The sequence below is a fragment of the Sminthopsis crassicaudata genome, chromosome 2 (genome assembly GCF_048593235.1).
Source record: "Sminthopsis crassicaudata isolate SCR6 chromosome 2, ASM4859323v1, whole genome shotgun sequence".
Lineage (NCBI taxonomy): Eukaryota > Metazoa > Chordata > Mammalia > Dasyuromorphia > Dasyuridae > Sminthopsis > Sminthopsis crassicaudata.
The window spans coordinates 578,332,928-578,353,972 of NC_133618.1; the positions used below are offsets into that span (position 1 = coordinate 578,332,928).

Consider the following 21,045-nt stretch of genomic DNA (forward strand, 5'->3'; position numbering starts at 1 on the left):
CAGTCCATCTACCCTTTTCCTATCCCTTCGGAAGTCCAGAGACTTCTACCCAAAGCTAGCCTTTTCGCTCAAGGTTTGATCAGTTCTTTAAAAAGGGAGGGGGATGGAGGAAAAGACCAGCTGAAGCACGGTGGCCGTGGGCTGGATAGGCTGCTGCTCAGGATGGGCAGGTCCCCAAACCCTAAAAGGGGAGGCACCAATTAGAGCAGGCGCCTGTCTCCAGGGAAAGCCTCTAGAGAGTGCGGGCTCTCTCTACTCCTCAGGGCCCGCACCTGTGGATACGGAGCCCGGCTGGGGGAGCATGCCCCACACCGGGCGTCAGGCCCTTCCCGCCACTCCCGGATGACTGCATGCAGGACGCCCCCGGGTCCGGGGAGGGGGAGGAGGGGCCGGCTGAGAACCGTTCTTTACAGCCCTCACTCGTCCGGGGCTCGGGTCTAGCTCCCCCAGCCCCCAGTTCCGTGCGGCTGGGAAAGCTCTCTGGGAGTCCCTTCCCCCCATCCCCATCCTCAAGCTTCGCCCTCTTCAGGCCCCAGGCCTCCCACCCCGCCCGTCTCAGGCTCTCCCTGCCACCCCTAGAAACCCCCAGCACCACGGAAAGGGTCTGAAGGCATCCCGGTCTCTCGGTCCAGAGCTGACCGAGCCCCAGGGTCCAAGAGTTGACCTGGGGTGGGGGGTGGCGGCTCGAGAGCCGCCCAGACACCCACACTCACCATCCTCCCGCAGACTCCTTCCTCCTCCTCCTCCTCCTCCTCCTCCTACTCCAGACTCCCCCGTTACCAGGGGCAACTGCGGCGGCGCCGCCCGTCCCCGGCGCGGGCACCGCCTCCGACGTCCCGTTGTCGCCACACGCACAGCGGAGGCTGGGGCGGAGACAAGGATGAAGGAGAAAGGGAAGGGAGTCCCGCGGGTCCTTTCCCCAAAGAGCGCAAGCGCACAAAGACGCGCTCCAGTCCGATAGCGGGGGCCAAGCCCTTCTCTGCGCAGGCGTACTCCTTTTTCTGTCGTAAGCCAGAGAGGACTGGGCTAAGTAGGAGATGGAGAATTGCCCACGTGGCCAACCAGGGATAGCCCCTCCTATGATTGGTCCGGATCCAGAGGCGTGAGGGGTGGAGCCAAAGGGAGGACGAACACTCCTGGGAGTGGTGGCTGCCTCTGTGAGCGCGCTTAGCTAACCAGTGACTGTGTCGACGTCTGGCCTGGCAGCAGGTTTGACTTTGGGGGAACGGTCTGGGGCTGAGGGTGGAGGGACGGCATTGACCATCCTGATTTCTTCTTGCGGACTTCAGAGCCTGGTTTTTAGTAAGGGAGAGGAGCTGCTTTCTGGACAGGTTCAGACCGCTGACTTCAGGTCTGTTTTCGGCTCTGTTCCCATGTGCTGAAGTTGCCGCAGGGTCAACGTGGCAAAAAAAAAAAAAAAAAAAAAGAAGGGGTCCCACCTTGGGGAGGGTGGCACCGCCCTGCCAGGTAGTCCCCTGGAAAAGACAAAGGCAGCCATTCCCCCCAACACAAACACCCTGACACGGTCTAGCAGAGAGGGCTCCTGGCACATCCAGTCTCCCACCCCCATATCGCGGAGCCCGGTACTGGGTTGGTCCTTCGAGGCAGGAATGCAGAAGGCGCGTTCTGGGCGCCTTCCGTGGGGAAAGGCAGGCTCCCGGAGGCCAGGGACTGACACCTGGCAACTTTGCCCTAAGCTTGGATTCGATGAACCACGATGCTCTGTAGCTCCTCCAGGCTCCCGAGCACTTAACCTGGAGGCCTCCTCAGAATACCCATCTCGGGACTGAGGTGGGGTCTTCGAGAGCCAGAACTGCGCGGTTTTGTATCTTGTTCGTTTGGAAAGGGACACTGGCTCTTCCGTGAAGATGCAGCCACTTTAGTATTTTCGTTGTGTCTGGTTCCAAGCCCAGGAGAAATGCTACTTCTAACCAGTTTGAAGTTTTATTGTAACAGATGACATTTACATAGTATTTTAATGCTCACAGTGGCGCTGTTCAGTCCTGTCGGACTCTTCTTGGCTCCGTGGAGGATTTTCTTGGCAAAGATCCTGGAGTCGTTTGTCATTTTCTTATTGGATTACGGACAAACAGAAATTAAGTGACTTGCCCAGGATCATAAAGTCGGCAAATGTCTAAAGCTGTATTTCCCGTCAGGTCTTCCTGACGCCAGGCTCTATCCACTGAGTCACCTAGCTGCCTGATTCGTAAAGTGTTTACATTTCGTTATTTGATGCTCATATTACTTGGTGAAATGGACAGTACAAATATCATTATCCACAATTTTAAGATCAGGAAATTGGGCAGCAGAGCCTTTAACTGAACTATGGATTGGATATAACAAAGAAAGTAACTGACATGGTAGAGATTTGAACCCATTTGACAGCAAACAATATCCTTTGTTTAACCAAACAGCTGTCTCTTTGGAGGAGTAGGTATGGCTTGGGCTTGAAAATTTTTAGGAAGTTATATGTCTTTAGAGATTGTAGTCATAGGTCATCTTCTGTTTTTTTTTTTTTTAATGGTATATTTTATTTTTACATCACTTACTTTCCATTGTATTCATCCATTCTTCCTCACCTCCTTTCAGAAAACCATCCTTCTAATAAGTTAAAACAAATATATCATAAAAGTCTGATTGCAGTGTTCCACACCTGCACCTCATTTCTGCAAAAAATGGTGAAGGTGGTCATCCTCCTGGCCCCCATCTTTGGGGTAGGAAGGAATTAGGTTGCAATAGCAGTAGGCTTTTCTGTTTGTCTGGGGTCAGTGTACTTTGCCCACAGGATAACTTCTTAATTAATCATTTGTTTTGGATATAGGAGGCTTCTAGATAGAGATTGGCCAGGTTGTTGACAGCAGCAGAGGTGACACCATCTGGTTCCTGCCTTGTGGGATCCTTCAGTTGGGTGACAAGACATTCCCCTGTAGTTTATGCTGAAGTGGTAAATGGCTACTCAGTTAGAATGCCATATAGTCCCCAAGTATTGCCTAATAGTTTCCAGACTATTGTTTCTTGTGCTAAAGATATAATGGAAGCTCCTGCTTCAAAATACTTGAGATTTTAACATCTTATTTACCTGAATTGGTGTGTGTAAATATAAAGCTTAATGGTGTCATATCTTCCATTTTTGAGATTGGCCAAATCCTGACATCTACATATTTTTTATTCAGAAAGAATAGTAGTCACTGAGTCTAGCAAGTCACCTTTTGTTCTTTTCCTGATGTAGAACTACCAAGAATTATATGCCTTCTTTTCTTGCTTGCCTAGAGTTTGAGAGGCTGTGAGGGTAAAGGTCTAAGGAGATAAGAAAGTTAAATATATTTTCCATCCAACAGAAAAAAATGAATTGCAAATCAATGAGTGACTGCTTGCCCTCCACCTCCAGCCCCAGCACACTGGGGCTTTCTACCTTGTCCTAAAATAGCATGTTTGAGATCCTTGCCTATGGTATCACCTCTGGTAGGTTGATTTTTACTTGTAAATGAAATGAGAAAACATTCAGTGAAGCTTTTTCTGTCATGGAATAGGAGGGTCAATAGGAATAGGAGGAAGACACATGAGTAGGAAAACTTATGTGCTTAGGAACAATTTACAATTCTTGTCTTCAGCCTCTGTTGGCCTTGGTCCCATTGGTAATCATCTGTACCACTTGAAATCACTTTTCTGCTAGCTATTTTGATTTTGGTATTCACTCTTCTGGTTATATCAGCTTCTCTTTTGTCTTCAAACTGATGAAGCACTGATAAGCTCTTGTAACATTTTAGGGGTCTGAGAAAGTAGAATATTTCTCTACTGATATGACATTCCCTTCAGCCAGACAACCATAAAGCTCTTCAGGTTGGCTTTTTGGGATCCATAGACAAAAAAGCCTAGCCAGCTTTTCATTAAATGAATTTGCTTTGTCTAATTATCACTTTGTCTTTTCTTAACAGCAAAGCAGAGCAAAACTCATTTTGGTTTCCCTTTGCAATGGAAACAATTCCAATTAGCTCTTCACTTTTTACAATGATATTTTGTCCAATCACATCCAAACTTCTCTTTCCTCCTCTCAAGCAAGAGAAGGAAGTAAAGAGCAACCAGGTATACCTCAGGGGGATTTTACCTTCTCAAGTTGTAGATAGCTATGGAGTGAATAGTTGGTTGGTTGGTTGAAGATGACCAAAATGACATCAATGTGTTGGAGTCAAAATACCGTATATCTGACTGGCTGCTCAGACCAATATGAGCTCAGAAAGCTCTACCATAGACTAGGCACAGATAGTGCATATGAATATTTGATGTAGAGATGTCTCTAAATGTATATAAATCACATTTCTTTTGAGCTATTGCAATCCTGCTTTGCTCACGGAATACAGCACCTTCTTTGTCACGGGCATGCCATGCTAGCCCGTCTTTTGCCAATGTCTCCCATGTCATGCAATCAATTCCAGAATTCTTCAGAGAGACTTTGAAAATATTCTTATATGGATTCTTCTGCCCACCATATGAGAGCCTTCTTTGTGTGAATTCTCTGTAAAACAATCTTTCAGGCAAATGTACCTTTGGTGAACAATGTAGCCAGCCTGTTGAAATTGCGCCCTCTACAGTAAAGTTTGAGTGCTTGACAGGTTAGCTCAAGAAAGGACCTGATCCATCACCTGGAAAATGGTCATTTACCTGAGAGCAGTGTAGTTTCAGAAAGGTCTGAGGAACGGTCAATATGGTATTTTTGCTTGACAACTTCAGGATAGATGTCAGGAGCAGAACAGAGGTCTGTACGAATCATTTGTTGATCTGACTGAGGCCTTTAAAGGCTGCCAATTGTGAGGGCTTATGGAAAATTATGTCAAAATTTGGTTGTCCAAAGAAGTTCATCTGTATTATATGTCAATTTCATGTTGGTATGCTTGCCCAGGTTCTGGATAATGGATAATAGTCATGTGTTTTCTCAATCAGCAATAGAATGAAGCAATGCTGTGTGCTTGCTCACATGCTTTTTATCATATTTTTAGTATTGTTGTCAGATGCCTTATTTGAAGATGGACATTACATTAAGATCAGCTACCACACTGATGGGAAATTGTTCAATTTGAAAAGTGCAGGGTGGAATTTAGCTTTCTTCCAGTGAGCTTCCCAGCAATTTCTCCAGGGTTTTCTTCAGTCAATCCACAAAACAATGGCTTTCATCCAAAAATAAGCTGAAAATCCCCTTGGCTTCTGCACATTTGTTTTATTCACCACTCTTGTCTCAAATAAGAGACTACTGGTGGTCTCTTTCCCTGCTTTTCCTTAAGAAACAAAATTTATGAATTTTACATTTCTAGCAGTTAGGGAGCCAACAGTCTATATTTAATCTTGTCATACTTAGAACTGTTACTGGATTTGCCATATTATTATCTCATACTATAAAAATATTCAAATCTGCTCAATAAGTTGAAAAAATACAATGCTTTGTAGCCATCTTTATCTTCATCATTTCCCTGTATTCAAAAAGATCCTCTCAGGACATTCATCTGAGGGACAGTCCTTATTTTGGTCTTTTTAATTGTCTTCTTCTCTTACATTCTATCTGAGAAAATGTTTCTTCAGAAGTGATTTATCCACTTTTAAAATACACAACAATTTTTTTTCTGCCCCTTTCTCTTTTTCTAAAAACAAATTTATTATTTATTTTCAACATTTATTTTTAAAATTATTAATTTTTAAAATTTTGAGTTCCTCATTTTCTTCCTTCCTCCAGGTCCCTCCTCTACCCATTGAAAAGATAAGCATTATGATATCAATTGCACAAATGAAATCATGGAAAATATATTTTCATATTAGCCACATTGCCAAAAAAAAAAGGCATGGAAAATAAAATGAAAAAAATTATACTTCAACCTATACTTAGAGTCCATCAGTTCTCATTTGGTAAGGAGATAGCATTTTTTTTTCCTTTTTTTCTTCTTTTTTTTTATAATTTAATTTTTATTTTATTTTATAATTATAACTTTTTTTTGACAGTACATATGCATGTGTAATTTTTTACAACATTATCCCTTGCACTTACTTCTATTCAGATTTTTTTCCCTTCCTCCCCCAACCCCCTCCCCCAGATGGCAGGCAGTCTTATACATGTTAAATATATTACAGTATATTCTAGATACAATATATGTGTGTAGAACCGAATTTTTTGTTGCACAGGAAGAATTGGATTCAGAAGGTAAAAATAACAGTTTACACTCATTTCCCAGTGTTCCTTTTCTGGATGTAGCTGATTCTGTCCATCATTGATCAATTGGAATTGGATTAGTTCTTCTCTATGTTGAAGATATCCACTTCCATCAGCATACATCCTCGTACAGTATCATTGTTGAAGTGTATAATGATCTTCTGATTCTGCTCGTTTCACTTAGCATCAGTTGATGTAAGTCTCTCCAAGCCTCTCTGTATTTCTCCTGTTGTTCATTTCTTATAGAACAATAATATTCCATAACATTCATATACCATAATTTACCCAACCATTCTCCAATTGATGGACTTAGAGAACCCCAAAGACTCTGCTAAAAAGCTATTAGAAATAATTCAGAATTTTAGCAAAGTTGCAGGATACAAAATAAATCCACATAAATCCTCAGCATTTTTATACATTACCAACACAATCCAACAGCAAGAGATACAAAGAGAAATTCCATTCAAAATAATAGTCGATAGTATAAAATATTTGGGAATATATCTACCAAAGGAGAGTCAGGAATTATATGAACAAAATTACAAAACACTTGCCACAAAAATAAAGTCAGATTTAAATAATTAGAAAGACATTCAGTGCTCTTGGATAGGCCGAGCGAATATAATAAAGATGACAATACTCCCCAAACTAATCTATTTATTTAGTGCTATACCAATCAGACTCCCAAGAAACTATTTTAATGACCTAGAAAAAATAACAACAAAATTCATATGGAAGAATAAAAGGTCGAGAATTGCAAGGGAACTAATGAAAAAAAAGTCAGAGGAAGGTGGTCTAAGTGTACCTGATCTAAAGCTATATTATAAAGCAACAGTCACCAAAACCATTTGGTATCGGCTAAAAAATAGACTAGTTGATCAGTGGCATAGGTTAGGTTCACAGGGCAAGATAATGAATAAAAATAGCAATCTAATCTTTGACAAACCCAAAGATCCCAAATTTTGGGATTGGAATTCACTATTTGACAAAAACTGCTGGGAAAACTGGAAATTAGTATGGCAGAAACTAGGCATGGACCCACATTTAACACCACATACTAAGATTAGATCAAAATGGGTCCAAGATTTAGGCATAAAGGACGAAATCATAAATAAATTGGAGGAACATGGGATGGTTTACCTCTCAGACTTGTGGAGGAGGAAGGAGTTTGTGTCCAAGGGAGAACTAGAGACCATTATTGATCACAAAATAGAAAATTTTGATTACACCAAATTAAAAAGTTTCTGCACAAACAAAACTAATGCAAGCAAGATTAGAAGGGAAGTAACAAATTGGGAAAACATTTTTACAGTTAAAGGTTCTGATAAAGGCCTAATTTCCAAAATATACAGAGAATTGACTTTAATTTATAAGAAATCAAGCCATTCTCCAATTGATAAATGGTCAAAGGATATGAACAGACAATTTTCAGATGATGAAATTAAAACTATTTCCATTCATATGAAAGAGTGTTCCAAATCACTATTGATCAGAGAAATGCAAATTAAGACAACTCTGAGGTATCATTACACACCTGTCAGATTGGCGAAGATGACAGGAACAAATAACGATGAATGTTGGAGGGGCTGTGGGAAAACTGGGACACTGATGCATTGTTGGTGGAGTTGTGAAAGAATCCAACCATTCTGGAGAGTAATCTGGAATTATGCCCAAAAAGTTATCAAAATGTGCATACCCTTTGACTCAGCCATACTACTACTGGGCTTATATCCCAAGGAAATACTAAAAAAGGCAAAGGGACCTGTATGTGCCAAAATGTTTGTGGCAGCCCTTTTCATAGTGGCTAGAAGCTGGAAGATGAAAGGAGATAGCATTTTCATCACGAATCCTTTTTGGATCATTTACTGATCTGAGTAGCCAAGTCTTTCATTTTTAATCATCATTACAATAGCACTGTTACTGAGTACAGTGCTCTGATTTTGCTCACTTCTCTTTGTATCATTTCATATAAGTTTTTTCCAATCTTTTTTGAAACTATCTTGCCTGTTATTCTTGTAGCACAATAGTGGTTGTTGTTTAGTTGTTTCAATCATGTCAGATTTCATCATGACCTTATATGATTTTTTAAAAAATGTATTTATTTAAAACTTAAATACAAAATAGAAAGGAAACAACATAGGGGGGAAAATCATTGTCATATGCACAGCAGAACAAAAGGGAGGATTCAAACAAAATATGTAACAATAAAATTCCATTTCAAGAAAGCATATATAATAATAGAAAGCATTGTATTTAGAACTGTTCATCTTTTCTTTGTCTCCTTGTAGGTTTTCTTTTGTTTTCTGCTATGTATACTTATACACACATATATACACATGTATGAATATATACATACATGTAACATATACCTTACATACACACATGCATATATACACATATCTAAAATTTTATTAATATGATTGACATATAATATAGGTTTCTCACTTGGTTGAATTTTTTTTTAATTTTGAGATCAATGATTACTATCTATACCTTTTTTTTCCCCTAATGAATTTTACTCCTGATCATTGTGTTTGTGTGTAACTCCTGTTACCTATCCCTGCTAACTCTTCTACTTCTGCCCTGGAATCTCTCCCCCTTTACTCCCTTCCTCCCTATTTCTTCTGCCACTCTTCCCTTCCTCTTTTTCCCATTCCCATCAATCTACAGACCTTATCCCATTCCCATATTGTTAATCTATATACCCTTCTCTATCTCATCTTATCTTATCCTTCCTTTTATTTCTTTATAGATTTTGGAAGGACTTATATCCTTCTGGATGTATACGTATTATTCCCTTTTTAATTCATTCTGATGTGAGTAGGATTTCAGAACTACCCTCTGTCTTCCCCATCTAATTCCTCTATGTGAGTTCTTGCTCTCACACCTCATAGCTTTTTCTATGTGGTTTTGCTTTTTTAGAGTCTCAGCTCTACCCCAATCTTTCTTTTGAATTCCTCAATTACTAATGACAATCTTAGACATATGGTTTACATTTCCACATATAAAACATAAACTGGGGGGGCAGCTAGGTGGCGCAGTGGATAGAGCACCAGCCTTGAATTCAGGAGAACCCAAGTTCAAATATGGTCTCAGACACTTAACTCTTCCTAGCTGTGTGACCCTGGGCAAGTCACTTAACCCCAGCCTCAAAAACAAACAAACAAACAAAAAAAACCATAAACTGTTCTTATTGAGTCTCTTGAAATTAGTCTTTGATGTGGACTATTACATTTTAAATTTTCTATTGAATTCGGGTTGTATGTGACAAATCTTGAAAATCTAACAATAAATGGAGCATTAATTTTTTTTTTCCATTCAATATTATACTTAGTTTTGCTGGCTATATTTTTGGTCACAAGCCTAATTCTTTTAATTGTCAATATATGGGACCTGGAGCCACTAATAGGCCTTGTGAAATTATAATTGTAGCTTCTTTATATTTGAATTAGATTTGTTTTTTTTTTTGCAGGGGAGCTGTAAAGTTTTCTCTTTGATCTGGGGATTTCAAAATTTGTCAATGATGTTCCTGTATTTTTTTGTGGGATCTTTTTCACTACATTTTTTTTTCTATTTCTACTTTTACCTCTTCTTCTATCACTTTGAATACTTTTCTTTAATTATTTCTTGTATTATTATTATAATAAGATTCTTTTTTTCATTCCTAGGTCTCAGGTAGACCAATTGTTCTTATGTTTCTCTTCTTGATCTGTCCTCCAGATCTGTTGTTTTTCTTATTAGATGTCTCACATTATCTTCTATTTTTTCATTCTTTACATTTTGCTTTATTATTTCTTGGTCTCATAACTTTACTGGCTTCCCCCTGATCAATTCTAATTTTGAGAGATCATTTTTTCTTTAAGACTCTGGGATTTTCTTTTCTAGTTGGTTGAGTTTCTTTTCATAATTTTATTTTTCTTGGATTGTTCTTTTTTTTTTTTTTTTTTTTTCAATTTTTCCTCAACCTTTCTCATTTGATTTTTGAAGACTACCATACATTTTTTGGGTTTGTAGCCATTTAACATTACTCTTTGGGGTAGAGAGGCTTTTTTTTTTTTTTTTTTTTTTTTTTTTTTTAATTTAAGTATCTTCCTCTGAAGAGGAATCTTAATTTTTCCCTATTCCCATATTAATTTTCTATGGTTGGATTCGTTCTCTTTTGCTTGCTCATTTTTAAAAATAAGAACTTGTTAGTGTAAACAGTCCTAAGATGGGTAGAGGGGATGGTATCTCTCCCTCCACTTCAGTTCTTCCCTTTGGCCTGGAATCCAAAATTTAGACCTCCACTCTCCTGTAAGTGTCTGAAGCCTGGAGTGTTCCTGCCCCACTACTTCTGCATTCACTTGTGCTAGTTCTTTCTCACCTAGGTCATATCTCAACAGTACAATTGTGCCTGGTGTTCCTTATCTGTTGAGTTTCTCTCAAACCTCCCTGACTCAGACCCCTGATTCCTAACACTTTCAGGAGTTAGAAGGTGAAAGTTACTGTGATTGGGGCTGAGTCTACCTCTTTGCTCAGCTAGCCCTGGGGCTATCTGCTTGCTGTTTCATGGGACAACACAACAGCTGAGTACAGACTTAGGATACATAGAATTAGAATGTCAGATCTGCAAGAGACTTCATGATCATCCAGTCCAACCCTATGTTTTTACAAATGAAATTCAGAGGGAAAGTGCTTTTTAATTAGTAGACACTTTGTAAATATTTGATGAATTGACTTGTCCTCAGTCACATAGTTACTCATTGGCAGAACTTTGACTAGAGTCCAGATTTCCTAATTTTTAGCCCTACTATTCTTTTCATTTGACCCTGGAAAACCAGATCTGTGTAAATTGGTTGAAAAGTTAACTTAACCACCAGTTAAATTTTTATTGTCTTTCATATGCATTGACAGGAAAACAGTGGCAGCCTCTATTGACCAGGAATAAATACAGAAGCCACATGGTATGGTAAAGATCTCTGCAAAAGTTTTAAATCATAGCTCTGTCACACTTTAGCTGAACTAGCCACTATTTTTTTTTTTTTTGCTAGCTACTTTTCTAGACCTTAATTAGATTAATCATTTAACTTCTCTGAACCTGTCTCCTCATCTAGAAAATAGGAATAATAATAAGATGCAGCATGAGATAGTGGAAAGAGCCCTGAACTTGGAGAAAGGAAATGAACTTGATGAGTTTGGGATTCCAGGCCAGTCAGTTTACCTTTCTAAGTCTTGGTTTCCTCATCTGTAAAGTGTGTATAATACTTAGATTGCTTGTCTCACAGGATTATTGTGAGAAAAGTACTTGGTAAATTTTGAAGCACAGTATAAATATAAGTTATTATAATGTCTCTATTGATAATGTGAAGTATTGATATGTCTGTTTCTTGGATGGGGAAAACCAGGAAGAGGGGACAACTAGGGTCTCTACCAGATGCTGACCATCTGGTTAAGGAGATAAGCCACACCCACATATGAAAAGTTAACTAACCATTCAAGATTCAGACAACAACATAAATGTCCCAGGCAGTTCAATGAAAACTAGCTTCTACTTACATGTAAATGTAATTCAATTCAACAAATATTTATTAAGTCCTATTAAACACTGCTAGGTAGTAGGATGATCTCACACACACATACTGAATGCTTTCACTTTTGTGGGGAAACAACACATGCACAGAAAATTAAATATAAAATATAAACAACAGTAATTTCTGGAGGAATAGCACCAAAGGACAATAGATTGTAACTCTTTCCAGAAGTATAGTAATGTTCATTTGATTCATTGTCCTTAAGCAAGAGATGGAAAGGAGAGCTAGCAGGACACATGACCAGTCACTGTTCCTGTGTGTAGTGAAAGCAGGTTGGAATCTTGGGGACTGTCTTATTCCTGAAAGGGGAGGCATGTTTAAGATGCTCACAAGGCAATTTCCTTGAGGGCAAGGACTTTTTTATTTTATCTTTATCTCCTCAGTGCCTAGCCCCACACTTTGCCTGCTTATTGGCTTGAATTGAATGCCATTCTTAGGTCATTTTTTCAAATGTCTGACCTGTTTCAAACCATCCTGGTTCTTCCAGGTTAAGTTTAAAGCTCACTTGCTTGGTGAAGCCTTTCCTGGCTGATGTAGCTCATATTGCTGATTCCTTTTTCTAAGTCTATAGTTCATATACTCTAGATCTCCACAGCCTTCTAGAACATTCAGAGTACATTCAATCAATCAATAAACATTTTTATACCAGTGTTGTGTAACTGATGTTGTTCTGGGGGAAGGGCAAAAGTGACATAATTCTTGTCCTGAAAAGCTTGTATTCTTTTTGGGGAAACTACATATAATCTAGGGGACTTTTTTTCTTATGGCCAATGTGGAGGGAAAAGAAGAAATGATCAAGAGATCATTTGAGCTAAGCAAAAAGACCACTTTGATTGGATCAAGGAATATATAAAGGGAGATATTATGTTGTAAGCCTAGAAAGGGAGATTGGAGGCAGGTATTAAAATGCTGCATCTCAAACAGGAGTTTTTATTTGATGCTAGAAGTAATAAGGAACCACTGGAGTTTATTGAGAGCAGGGGAGTGACAGAGTTAGAACTGTCCTTTTAGGATTTTCATTTTACATATGTGTGAAGAATACAGAGGAAAGAGAGAGACTTGAGACTCATTAAGAAGCTATGTGGAGCTTTCTACTATTCTTCTAAGTTTGTGTTATCAAATTGAAATTGAAATAAAAACAGGAGCCACTAAACCAAATGTAAGGATTCCTGCAGCTACCTATTGACTTAGAAAAACATTAATTTTTATCTATATTATTTTTATTTTGTTAAATGTTTCCAAATTACTACCTGCCATCCAAGGGAGGGGATGGGGGGAAGGAGGGGAAAATTTGGAACAGAAGGCTTTGCAAGGGTCAATGTTGAAAAATTACCCATCCCATGCATGTTTTGTAAATAAAAAGCTTTAATAAAATTTTTTTAAAAGAAAAAAAAAGAAGCTATGTAGAATAGTCTAAGATGATGCTAGGTGAAGAGGGCTTGAACTAGAATGGTAGTTGTTAAAATTTTTGAAAAATCAGATGTACTAGATCTTGTGTAAGTAAGTCAACAAAACTTGGGGAGTGAAGGAGGGAGAGGATATGAGTCTTTTTCTGCCCTCCCCAGGAATAGAAGATTCTTAGAGTCTTTTCCTCTTGGCCTGGGGCAGAGTGTAGTTGAGAAATACCTAAGTTAGAAGGGTATTGTGGATTCCTGTCTCAAACCGCATGCTTGTTAATATGCTAGTGGGGACTATTTGCAAACCTGAGTGAGTGGAAAGATAGAAATAGGGAAAATAGGAAAAGGGCAACCCCTTAGGGGGTAAAGATACTGAATTCTGTTTGAGGAAGGTTGAAATATGAGAACATGCAGGAAATGCCCAAGTTGGTGGTGCAGGGCTGGAACTCAGGAGAGAAAATAGGGCTGGGATCTATAGGTCTAGGAGTCATCTGAACAAACATGATGACATCCTGGGGAATTAATGAGGTCACCAAGAGATTATTAATGGAGAGAAGAGGGCTCAGGGCAGAACGGTGGAGCAGCACATGGTTGCTGATCTGTCCAGCAAAGGAAACTAAGGGAATAGCCAAAAGAGGGGAATATATTGCTGTCCAATTGTTTCCTTTGAGCTAGACTGAATTCCTTTAGGGCTAGACTGAATTCCTTTAGGGCCAAGACTGAGTCTTCTATTTCCTCTCCAGAATGGTAGGAACAAGGCTGATAGTGGCAATGAGAGACCAGGAAAACTCTGAATTGCCAGTATGGTGGGAGTAATAGTGCAGGTGGCAGGTCAGACCAGTATGAAGTGATTGATATTTGAGTCATCACCTCTGAGAAACATCCTCAGTGTCCCCTCTTCATTCCCCATTTTCCAGTTCTCTGGTTCTTTGTGAGAGGAAGATGGAGGTAGATTTGTCCAGCTTCAACATTGATACCCCTCGATGGGACCAGGGTACCTTCATGGGTCGACTAAAGCATTTCTTCAACATCACAGATCCTCGTACAGCTCTTATTTCAGAGCAGACGCTGGACTGGGCCAAGATAATGGTTGAAAGTAGCCGGTGAGTATCCAGCGCTCCCCAGCAGCTTCAGACATTTGTCAAAGGTTGGACTCAGAGCTTATCCTGGGAATGTGTGTGTGTGTGTGTGTGTGTGTGTGTGTGTGTGTGTGTGTGTGTGTATGTGTGTGTGTGTGTACACTTTGGGAGAGTAAAACTTAGAAAATGGGTTATGTGGGGACTTTTTCTGGGAGACTGACTAATCTCTTCCCCTGACTTGGGGGCTGAGTGTTGCAGGCATGGTGCTGTGCCCCCAGGCACCAGCCAGGAGCAGCTGCTGTATGCCAAGAAGCTATATGACTCAGCCTTCCACCCAGATACTGGGGAAAAGATGAACGTGATTGGGCGGATGTCATTCCAGGTGCCAGGAGGCATGGCCATCACAGGCTGTATGCTCCAGTTCTACAGGTGGGACTGGCTGGACATGAGGAGGTGGGGAGGGCCTGGCAGGGAGTTCAGGCCATTTTCCCCACTCTATATTATATAGAGTGGGGAAAGTCTCTATCCTCTATTTTAATCTCTAGTAGTTTTGGAGCTATTGGCCCCTACCTAGCCTGGATTACAATATTCTTATGGCCACATGCTTGACTCCTTCTCTCCACCCCCCCCCTTTTCCTTGACAGAACAATGCCTGCAGTGGTTTTCTGGCAGTGGGTGAACCAGTCCTTCAATGCTTTGGTCAACTACACCAACCGGAATGCAGCCAGCCCCATTTCAGTCAGGTAGTGACTGCCCCTGGTGCGCAGGGCTGCTGAGGTATTTTGATTCCAAGATAGAAGGTCCCCAGAGTCTGTCCCAGCAGGGACACTTGGAACACACCTAGCCTAGTGCTCTTCAGTCTTCCTCCACCACTGCGCAGATGGGCTGCCATCTTATTCCTATCTCAAGACTTTCTCTCTCTACAATCTGGTTTTTCTGTTTTTGGAGAATCAAGACTCAGGGGCCAGCTGTAGAGTCCTTTCTATCCCATCTTGGTCCTAGTCCTGCCCACAGCATTCCTTTCCTCCTTTAGGCAGATGGTTGTATCCTACTTCACAGCGACCACCACAGCCTTGGCTACTGCCCTGGGGCTTAACATGTACACCAAGGTATGCCAAAGGCTGCCACCAGGGGGCAGCAAAATCCTGGGGAAATATCTTGGGTGGGTATACTACAAGTGAGACAGAAGTGGGGCTGGAGGATGAGTGTTGTTGGGAGAGGGCCTGGGGTCCTTGCCTCATGGTGGAGAAAAGGAATATCTGGGGCTTGATTTTTCTTCTCTGTTTCTTTGTGACCTGTGGAGGGCTTATAGAGCCTCAAACCTTCCTTCCTTCCTTACATAGGCTGACATCTCCCACTGTCCCCACAGAAAGCCCCACCTTTGGTAGCCCGATGGGTGCCCTTTGCTGCGGTTGCTGCTGCTAATTGTGTGAACATCCCTATGATGAGACAACAGTGAGTAGGATTCCCCTTCCTGCTTCTTTTCTTAATCCTCCTCAAACGATCCTGGATATAGTTAGGATAGGATACCCCCAGTGGTATAAAAGCTCCTGGAGGGGAAGGACTGATTTCTGTGTTGTTTTTGTATTCCTAAGGCCAATTTTTGTTGGATTGGATTGGTGGACAAAAGGAAGGGAATTAACCTTGTGAAAAAAAAAGGAGTTTGAATGTGATAGTTCCCCTTATTTTCTGTGCATGTTTCCTGTATGGCAGTATACAGATCAAAACAAAATTTAAGAAAGGACATTAATGGATAAAACAAAACAGACAGCAAGTGAGAAATGAGAGGAGTTTTTACTGGGCACCTGAGTTGAGCAAATTCATATCATTTGGGTTGTAGTTTGGTTCCAAGTTTTCTGGCAGCTGAATTAAAGAAAGGCCACAAGTTTATGCAGTTTTGACTATCAATCTATGTCTAGGGAGCTCATCCATGGCATCACTGTGACTGACAGGAATTCTCAGGAGTTGGGTCGATCACAGGTGAGCTGGAAGCATCTGTATGGTTTGAGATGAATTGGGAGGGAGGGAAGAGGTTGGAATTCCTTCCACATCCTGGGCATGTGCTGATTCTTGAATTTGGGAAATAATTTATACCCCATTTGCTGCTTTTCTTTTCTTCTGTTTTTTTCTTTGCTTATGACTTAACCCATTTAAACTATCTCCTTTCAGAGTTTTACCATCCATAGGGTCTTTTATGGGGGTATAGCTGGCCATTGGGTAATATTAGATTTAGCTGTGGGCAGTAGATAGAATGTTAGATGTGGAGTCAGGAAGATTCATCTTCCTGAGTTTTAAGTCTGGTCTGAGACACTTACTAGCCCAAGGTTGCTTGGGCAGGTTGCTTAATGTTGTTTGCCTCAGTTCTTCATCTGTAAAATGAGAAGAAAATGGCAAGCTTCTAAAATATCTTTGCCAATGAAACCCCAAACAGGGTCACCAGGAGTTGTATGTGACTGAAAAAGGTTGACTTGAACAACCACCACAAATATGTAGAGGTGGTCTTTTAGTAAAACTATCCCCTGTATGATCCATGTGTGTATGTGGAATGGGCAATGATCCAGGATCTCTGACAACTCCTCCCCTCTATTCTTTTTTAGAAAGCTGCAGCCATTGGCATCTCCCAGGTGATCATTTCCCGAATTACCATGGCAGCTCCTGGGATGAGTAAGAATTTAAGAGCCACTCCTCTTCTAGGAGAAACTCCCCTGGAGGGTGGAGAACTGAGACAGGGGCTTCGATGGGACCTGAGTTTTACATTGTCATATTGGTTTTCCTGGGTTCAGAGGAAATAGGCACCTTTTTTGCAGTGGAAATTGACACCAGTTAGATTGTTGGAGATTCTTAAAATATTCCAATCCTTCTTAATAGAACTTTGCCCTATTACTCTTTTTTCCCCATATAGCCTGGGCTTGGGGTTTGACAAAGTCAAACTATATCCCCCTTACATCCTTGAGACTTTGTCTTTGAATCACCAAGAAAGGAGGCAAAGGAATAGTTAGTTCAATAGTTTGATTTCAGAAGGAAATTTGTGGAAGATTTAAGAATGTCCTTCTTGACTTTGTCTCACTTCTCTTCCCTCTCTAGTTTTACTCCCAATTCTCATGGAAAGGCTGGAGAAGTTGGCTTTCATGAAGGTGAGTGATTTGCAAGATCATGGATTTAAAGCTAGAAGGAACTTTAGAGGCCATGAAGTTCAACTACTTTATTTTACATATAAGGAAAAAGGTTGAAAGAGTTGTTAAGGACCATGTAAACAGGCAGGTCAATTCTCTGAGAGCCTCCACAGCTGTGAATCATAACACGTGAAGGAGTTGCAAAGGAGCCTTTACTAATGCAGATGTTCCTTGTGGATTGGGAATGAAATAAATTGGAGGCAAGAGGGAAGAGGAAGGGAGGTTAGAGAACGCAACTGCCTCTCAGTCTCTTTGTATCATCATCATCGTCTCACATGAAGAGATCCATTCTACAGGACTGAGTTAGACCTCCAGCAGCCATTGGCATGTGGCTCCTGTATCACACCAGTTAATGAGTGACTGAGGTAGGATTCAAATACATGTCTTCCTAAATCCATTCTCCACCATTCCACCTCATTGTTATTTTTCTCTTTACCTTCCCCTACCCATCATCCCAAACAAGTCTAGGAATTCATCACTCTTCTAATTCTTCCCTCCTAAGATCACTTAATCTCCCTTCTCTCTTCTCTTCAACAGTATGTTCTAGGGCAGTGCTCAAGGTAGACAGATCTGTTTAACTCTTCCCTTAGTATGGTTTCCAGTCTTATAAGAATGCAGGGATCAGAGAGTCTTTCTTTACCCTGCTTCCCTATAAACTTCTGTCCCTCCATTTCTGCAAGAAAAATGATAACTGGGTCTCCTTGCTGATAGTCAAAGAATCTCCATTCATCTATTTGTCTGTTTTTCTTTCAGAAAATTCAGTTCCTGCACGCCCCATTGCAGGTGATGCTGGTAGGGGGCTTGTGAGTATTACTTTCTCTGGCTTATATTTTCAGGCATCCTGGGAAGGACCCTCAATCCACTTACAAACAAGTGTCTGTATTTCGAGTTGTGCAACATGGCCTCATTTAATCTTTTTTGGAAAGCAAATGGTGACAGAGGTGGCCTCAAGGGTAAAGGGAGCAATAGTTCCCACCTAGAAAGGACTGTCTATAGAAATAAGTGCCAACTATTAACTTATCACAGTGCCCTTTAGTTCCATGGACTTCCATAAAATTTTGCTCTGAGCAGAGCTGGGTAGAGGTGGTTGTCAGTGACCTGGTCCTGGTTCAGCCAGAACCATGTTGAGCTAGTTGAGCCTTGTATGGCAAATTAAATATATTAGTCCTTTCTTTCCTGTTTCCTTTCACCCAAATCTAGGGGCTCAAGGAGTATGAATTCCAAATTCTAGAAATCAAAGCATCATTGTGGGTTCACATGTATTCACCATTACAATTAGACAACGGAGACCTAGGTGAACTCTTTTAGGGCTGTTTCCTAGTATCTCTAATAGGCATGAGCCCAATGCTGTATTTCCTTGCTTGTCCTCTCATTTTTTTTAACCATATACTCATGCCCTTTAGGAACTTGAAAGTGTAATTTCATTTGGGAGTCAGGGTGGATACTTGGGCACTGGAGTGGAAAGAGAGGGAAAGAAAGAGATTTTGGTATAATTAAGCTCTTGTGAGCCAGAGTTGGGGAGTGACTGTAAATTCTTTCCTCTTCCAGCCTCATCTTCATGGTACCTGTGGCCTGTGCCATCTTTCCACAGAGATGGTAATTCTTCCTTTTCCCCTTTGTTTTAGTGACTAGACCTTTCTCCATTCTTGCTTGATGGCTTGGGGGTGGGAGAGGAAATCATAGGCACATAAATTTAGTGCTGGAAAGGGCCAAGAGAGTCTCTAGAAGACTGGACCTTAGAAAAGAAAGATGACTTGCTGAGATCATGCATGTCCCAAATAGCAGAGCTGGGCTTTGTCAAATTCTTTGACAAAGTTTTTCAGATCCCATACTTTTCCCACTGCACCACAAGGCCATATGCATCACTTATAACAGAGGGCCCTTCAGACAGGATTATAAACTTAAAATTCTCTCTCTTTTATATTGTGTGATTGGTAAATGAGACAGCTCTTGACTTTAGGGAGGATAATTATTTCTTTGGTCCAGGGGCTGCTTAGGTATTGTTCATAACCACGGGGACCAGATAATAAAAGGAAGCTCCTTGTCAATATATGGTCACCAGTCACTTTAGTTCGAATTGGGCTTTGGAACTAAATAAAGTGGATGATATCATATGTGCAACTGAATAATTACTGGACAGGACAATTCTTCAAAAGTTGTTCTTTGTCTAGTTAGCACAGTCTCCATCCAGTCCCCTTCCCCAGCCCTGGAGTGCTTTGTTTCATACCTGAATTGTTAAATGCGTCACACCTTCCTTTCTCAGTGAGATGGCGGTCTCACATCTGGAACCCGAACTCCGAGATTCCCTCAAAGCTAAGCATGGAGACCTCATCTCTTTCGTCTACTTCAACAAAGGACTCTGAAGTTCCACCTCTTCATCTCTTGGCTACCCTGGGCCCTCAGAATTTCCTTTCTCCCCTCTCACTTCCCAAAACAGTATAAAAGCCAGGCTGAATTGAGAGGTGGATTAGATTCCATCTATGCTCAAGCCCTACCTAATATTAGAAGTGTATTGTGGATTCCTGTCTCAAACCTACAGGCTGCTGTCAGGGAAAGAGTGTGAAAGAGTAAGGGAACAGATGTTCAAACTGAGTGACCAACTTTGAGGGCTCTGTTCCTCCAGATCCCCCCCCCACACACACACACACAATTTTCATGCCTGTCACAGGCACACCTTAAACCTGTACACCCAGGACCTCTAGTCCCAAGTGGAGAAAGAATCTTCTGAGATCTGGATAAAGGAGATTAAGGGAGTAGCCTGAGGCTATTTTCAAGATAATGGGGGCTGGTACTTTAGAATTCTTGTTCATAGTCTGATAGGAGACATTTACTTGACTAAGAGGGGCAGTGGAGAAATCTCCAGACTAACCCTTCCTCTGTTCTAATCTCAGATGTGCTGAAAAACTTGGGGACCTTTTCCCCACTTCTGACCCTTAATAGGTGGATGACCCTATTCTTCTGGTGTCAGTTTAATGAAGTTAATAATACTCAAAGTATCTACCTCACAGGATTGTGAGGATCATATGAGAGAAGGTTTATCAAAGTGCTTAAAAAAAGTCTTAAAGCATTCCATAAATGTCAGATTAGTATTACACTTTTCATTCCTATTATGGTGGCCACTTTGTCTTAAATCTGTAAGGACTGGTTTGAAAAAATCCCTTGCTGATCTCTGATTGCCAAATCCTTGCTTGCTGAAATTCCCCAGGGGTGCAGGTATTAAGGCCAGGTTTTTCATGTCTGAGGGTGCCTGAGGCCATTGGTCAATAGACAGGCTGATTGTTTAAACCTTAGCTATGAACAATCTCTTGGGCATTTTTATTGCTGTTTGAGATAGAAACTCATCTGATTATTATTTTTCTTTTAAATAAAATTTATTGGCTGTAAATGAAAGTTCTTCAGTATATTTGGGTAGGTCTCAAGTGAAACTTCTGGGCAGAAATGCATTGATGTGACATTTCCAAGTCCTATCCCTCCCTGGTTTCTGTCAAGAAAATGGTGCTGAGTAGGAAAGGGAGGAATAGTTTTGATACAAACAACAACAAAAACCCTGCACTGAAGTGCTAGCCCTCTTTCAGCCTCTACTGTCCTAGAGTCCCCACAAAAGCTGAACTGCCTTGTGTGATTTGGGGGGAT

General features: G+C 40.9%; 2 protein-coding genes across 3 annotated transcripts in view; one reads left to right on the top strand and one right to left on the bottom strand.

Annotated features, from left to right (window-relative positions):
* Positions 1–1,033, bottom strand: part of ARL3 (ARF like GTPase 3) — a 30,761-nt gene extending 29,728 nt beyond the window's left edge. The window contains exon 1 of the mRNA XM_074295472.1: positions 714–1,033. Coding sequence (XP_074151573.1) covers positions 714–716 — 3 coding nt within the window. The 5' untranslated portion in view covers positions 717–1,033. The remainder of the gene's footprint in view (positions 1–713) is intronic.
* SFXN2 (sideroflexin 2) lies at positions 856–20,797 on the top strand. Of its 2 annotated transcripts, XM_074295469.1 has the most exons (12): positions 856–1,209; positions 14,078–14,263; positions 14,498–14,668; positions 14,884–14,982; positions 15,273–15,348; positions 15,609–15,694; positions 16,159–16,219; positions 16,837–16,903; positions 17,324–17,373; positions 18,166–18,215; positions 18,961–19,008; positions 19,676–20,797. In XM_074295469.1, exons 2-12 carry the CDS (start codon positions 14,103–14,105, stop codon positions 19,773–19,775), a joined length of 969 nt encoding a protein of 322 aa, XP_074151570.1. In that variant the 5' UTR covers positions 856–1,209; positions 14,078–14,102; the 3' UTR covers positions 19,776–20,797. The 2 variants fall into 2 exon arrangements, with proteins under 2 accessions (XP_074151570.1, XP_074151571.1); XM_074295470.1 differs by lacking the exon at positions 14,884–14,982.
* The last annotated feature ends 248 nt before the right edge of the window (positions 20,798–21,045 follow it).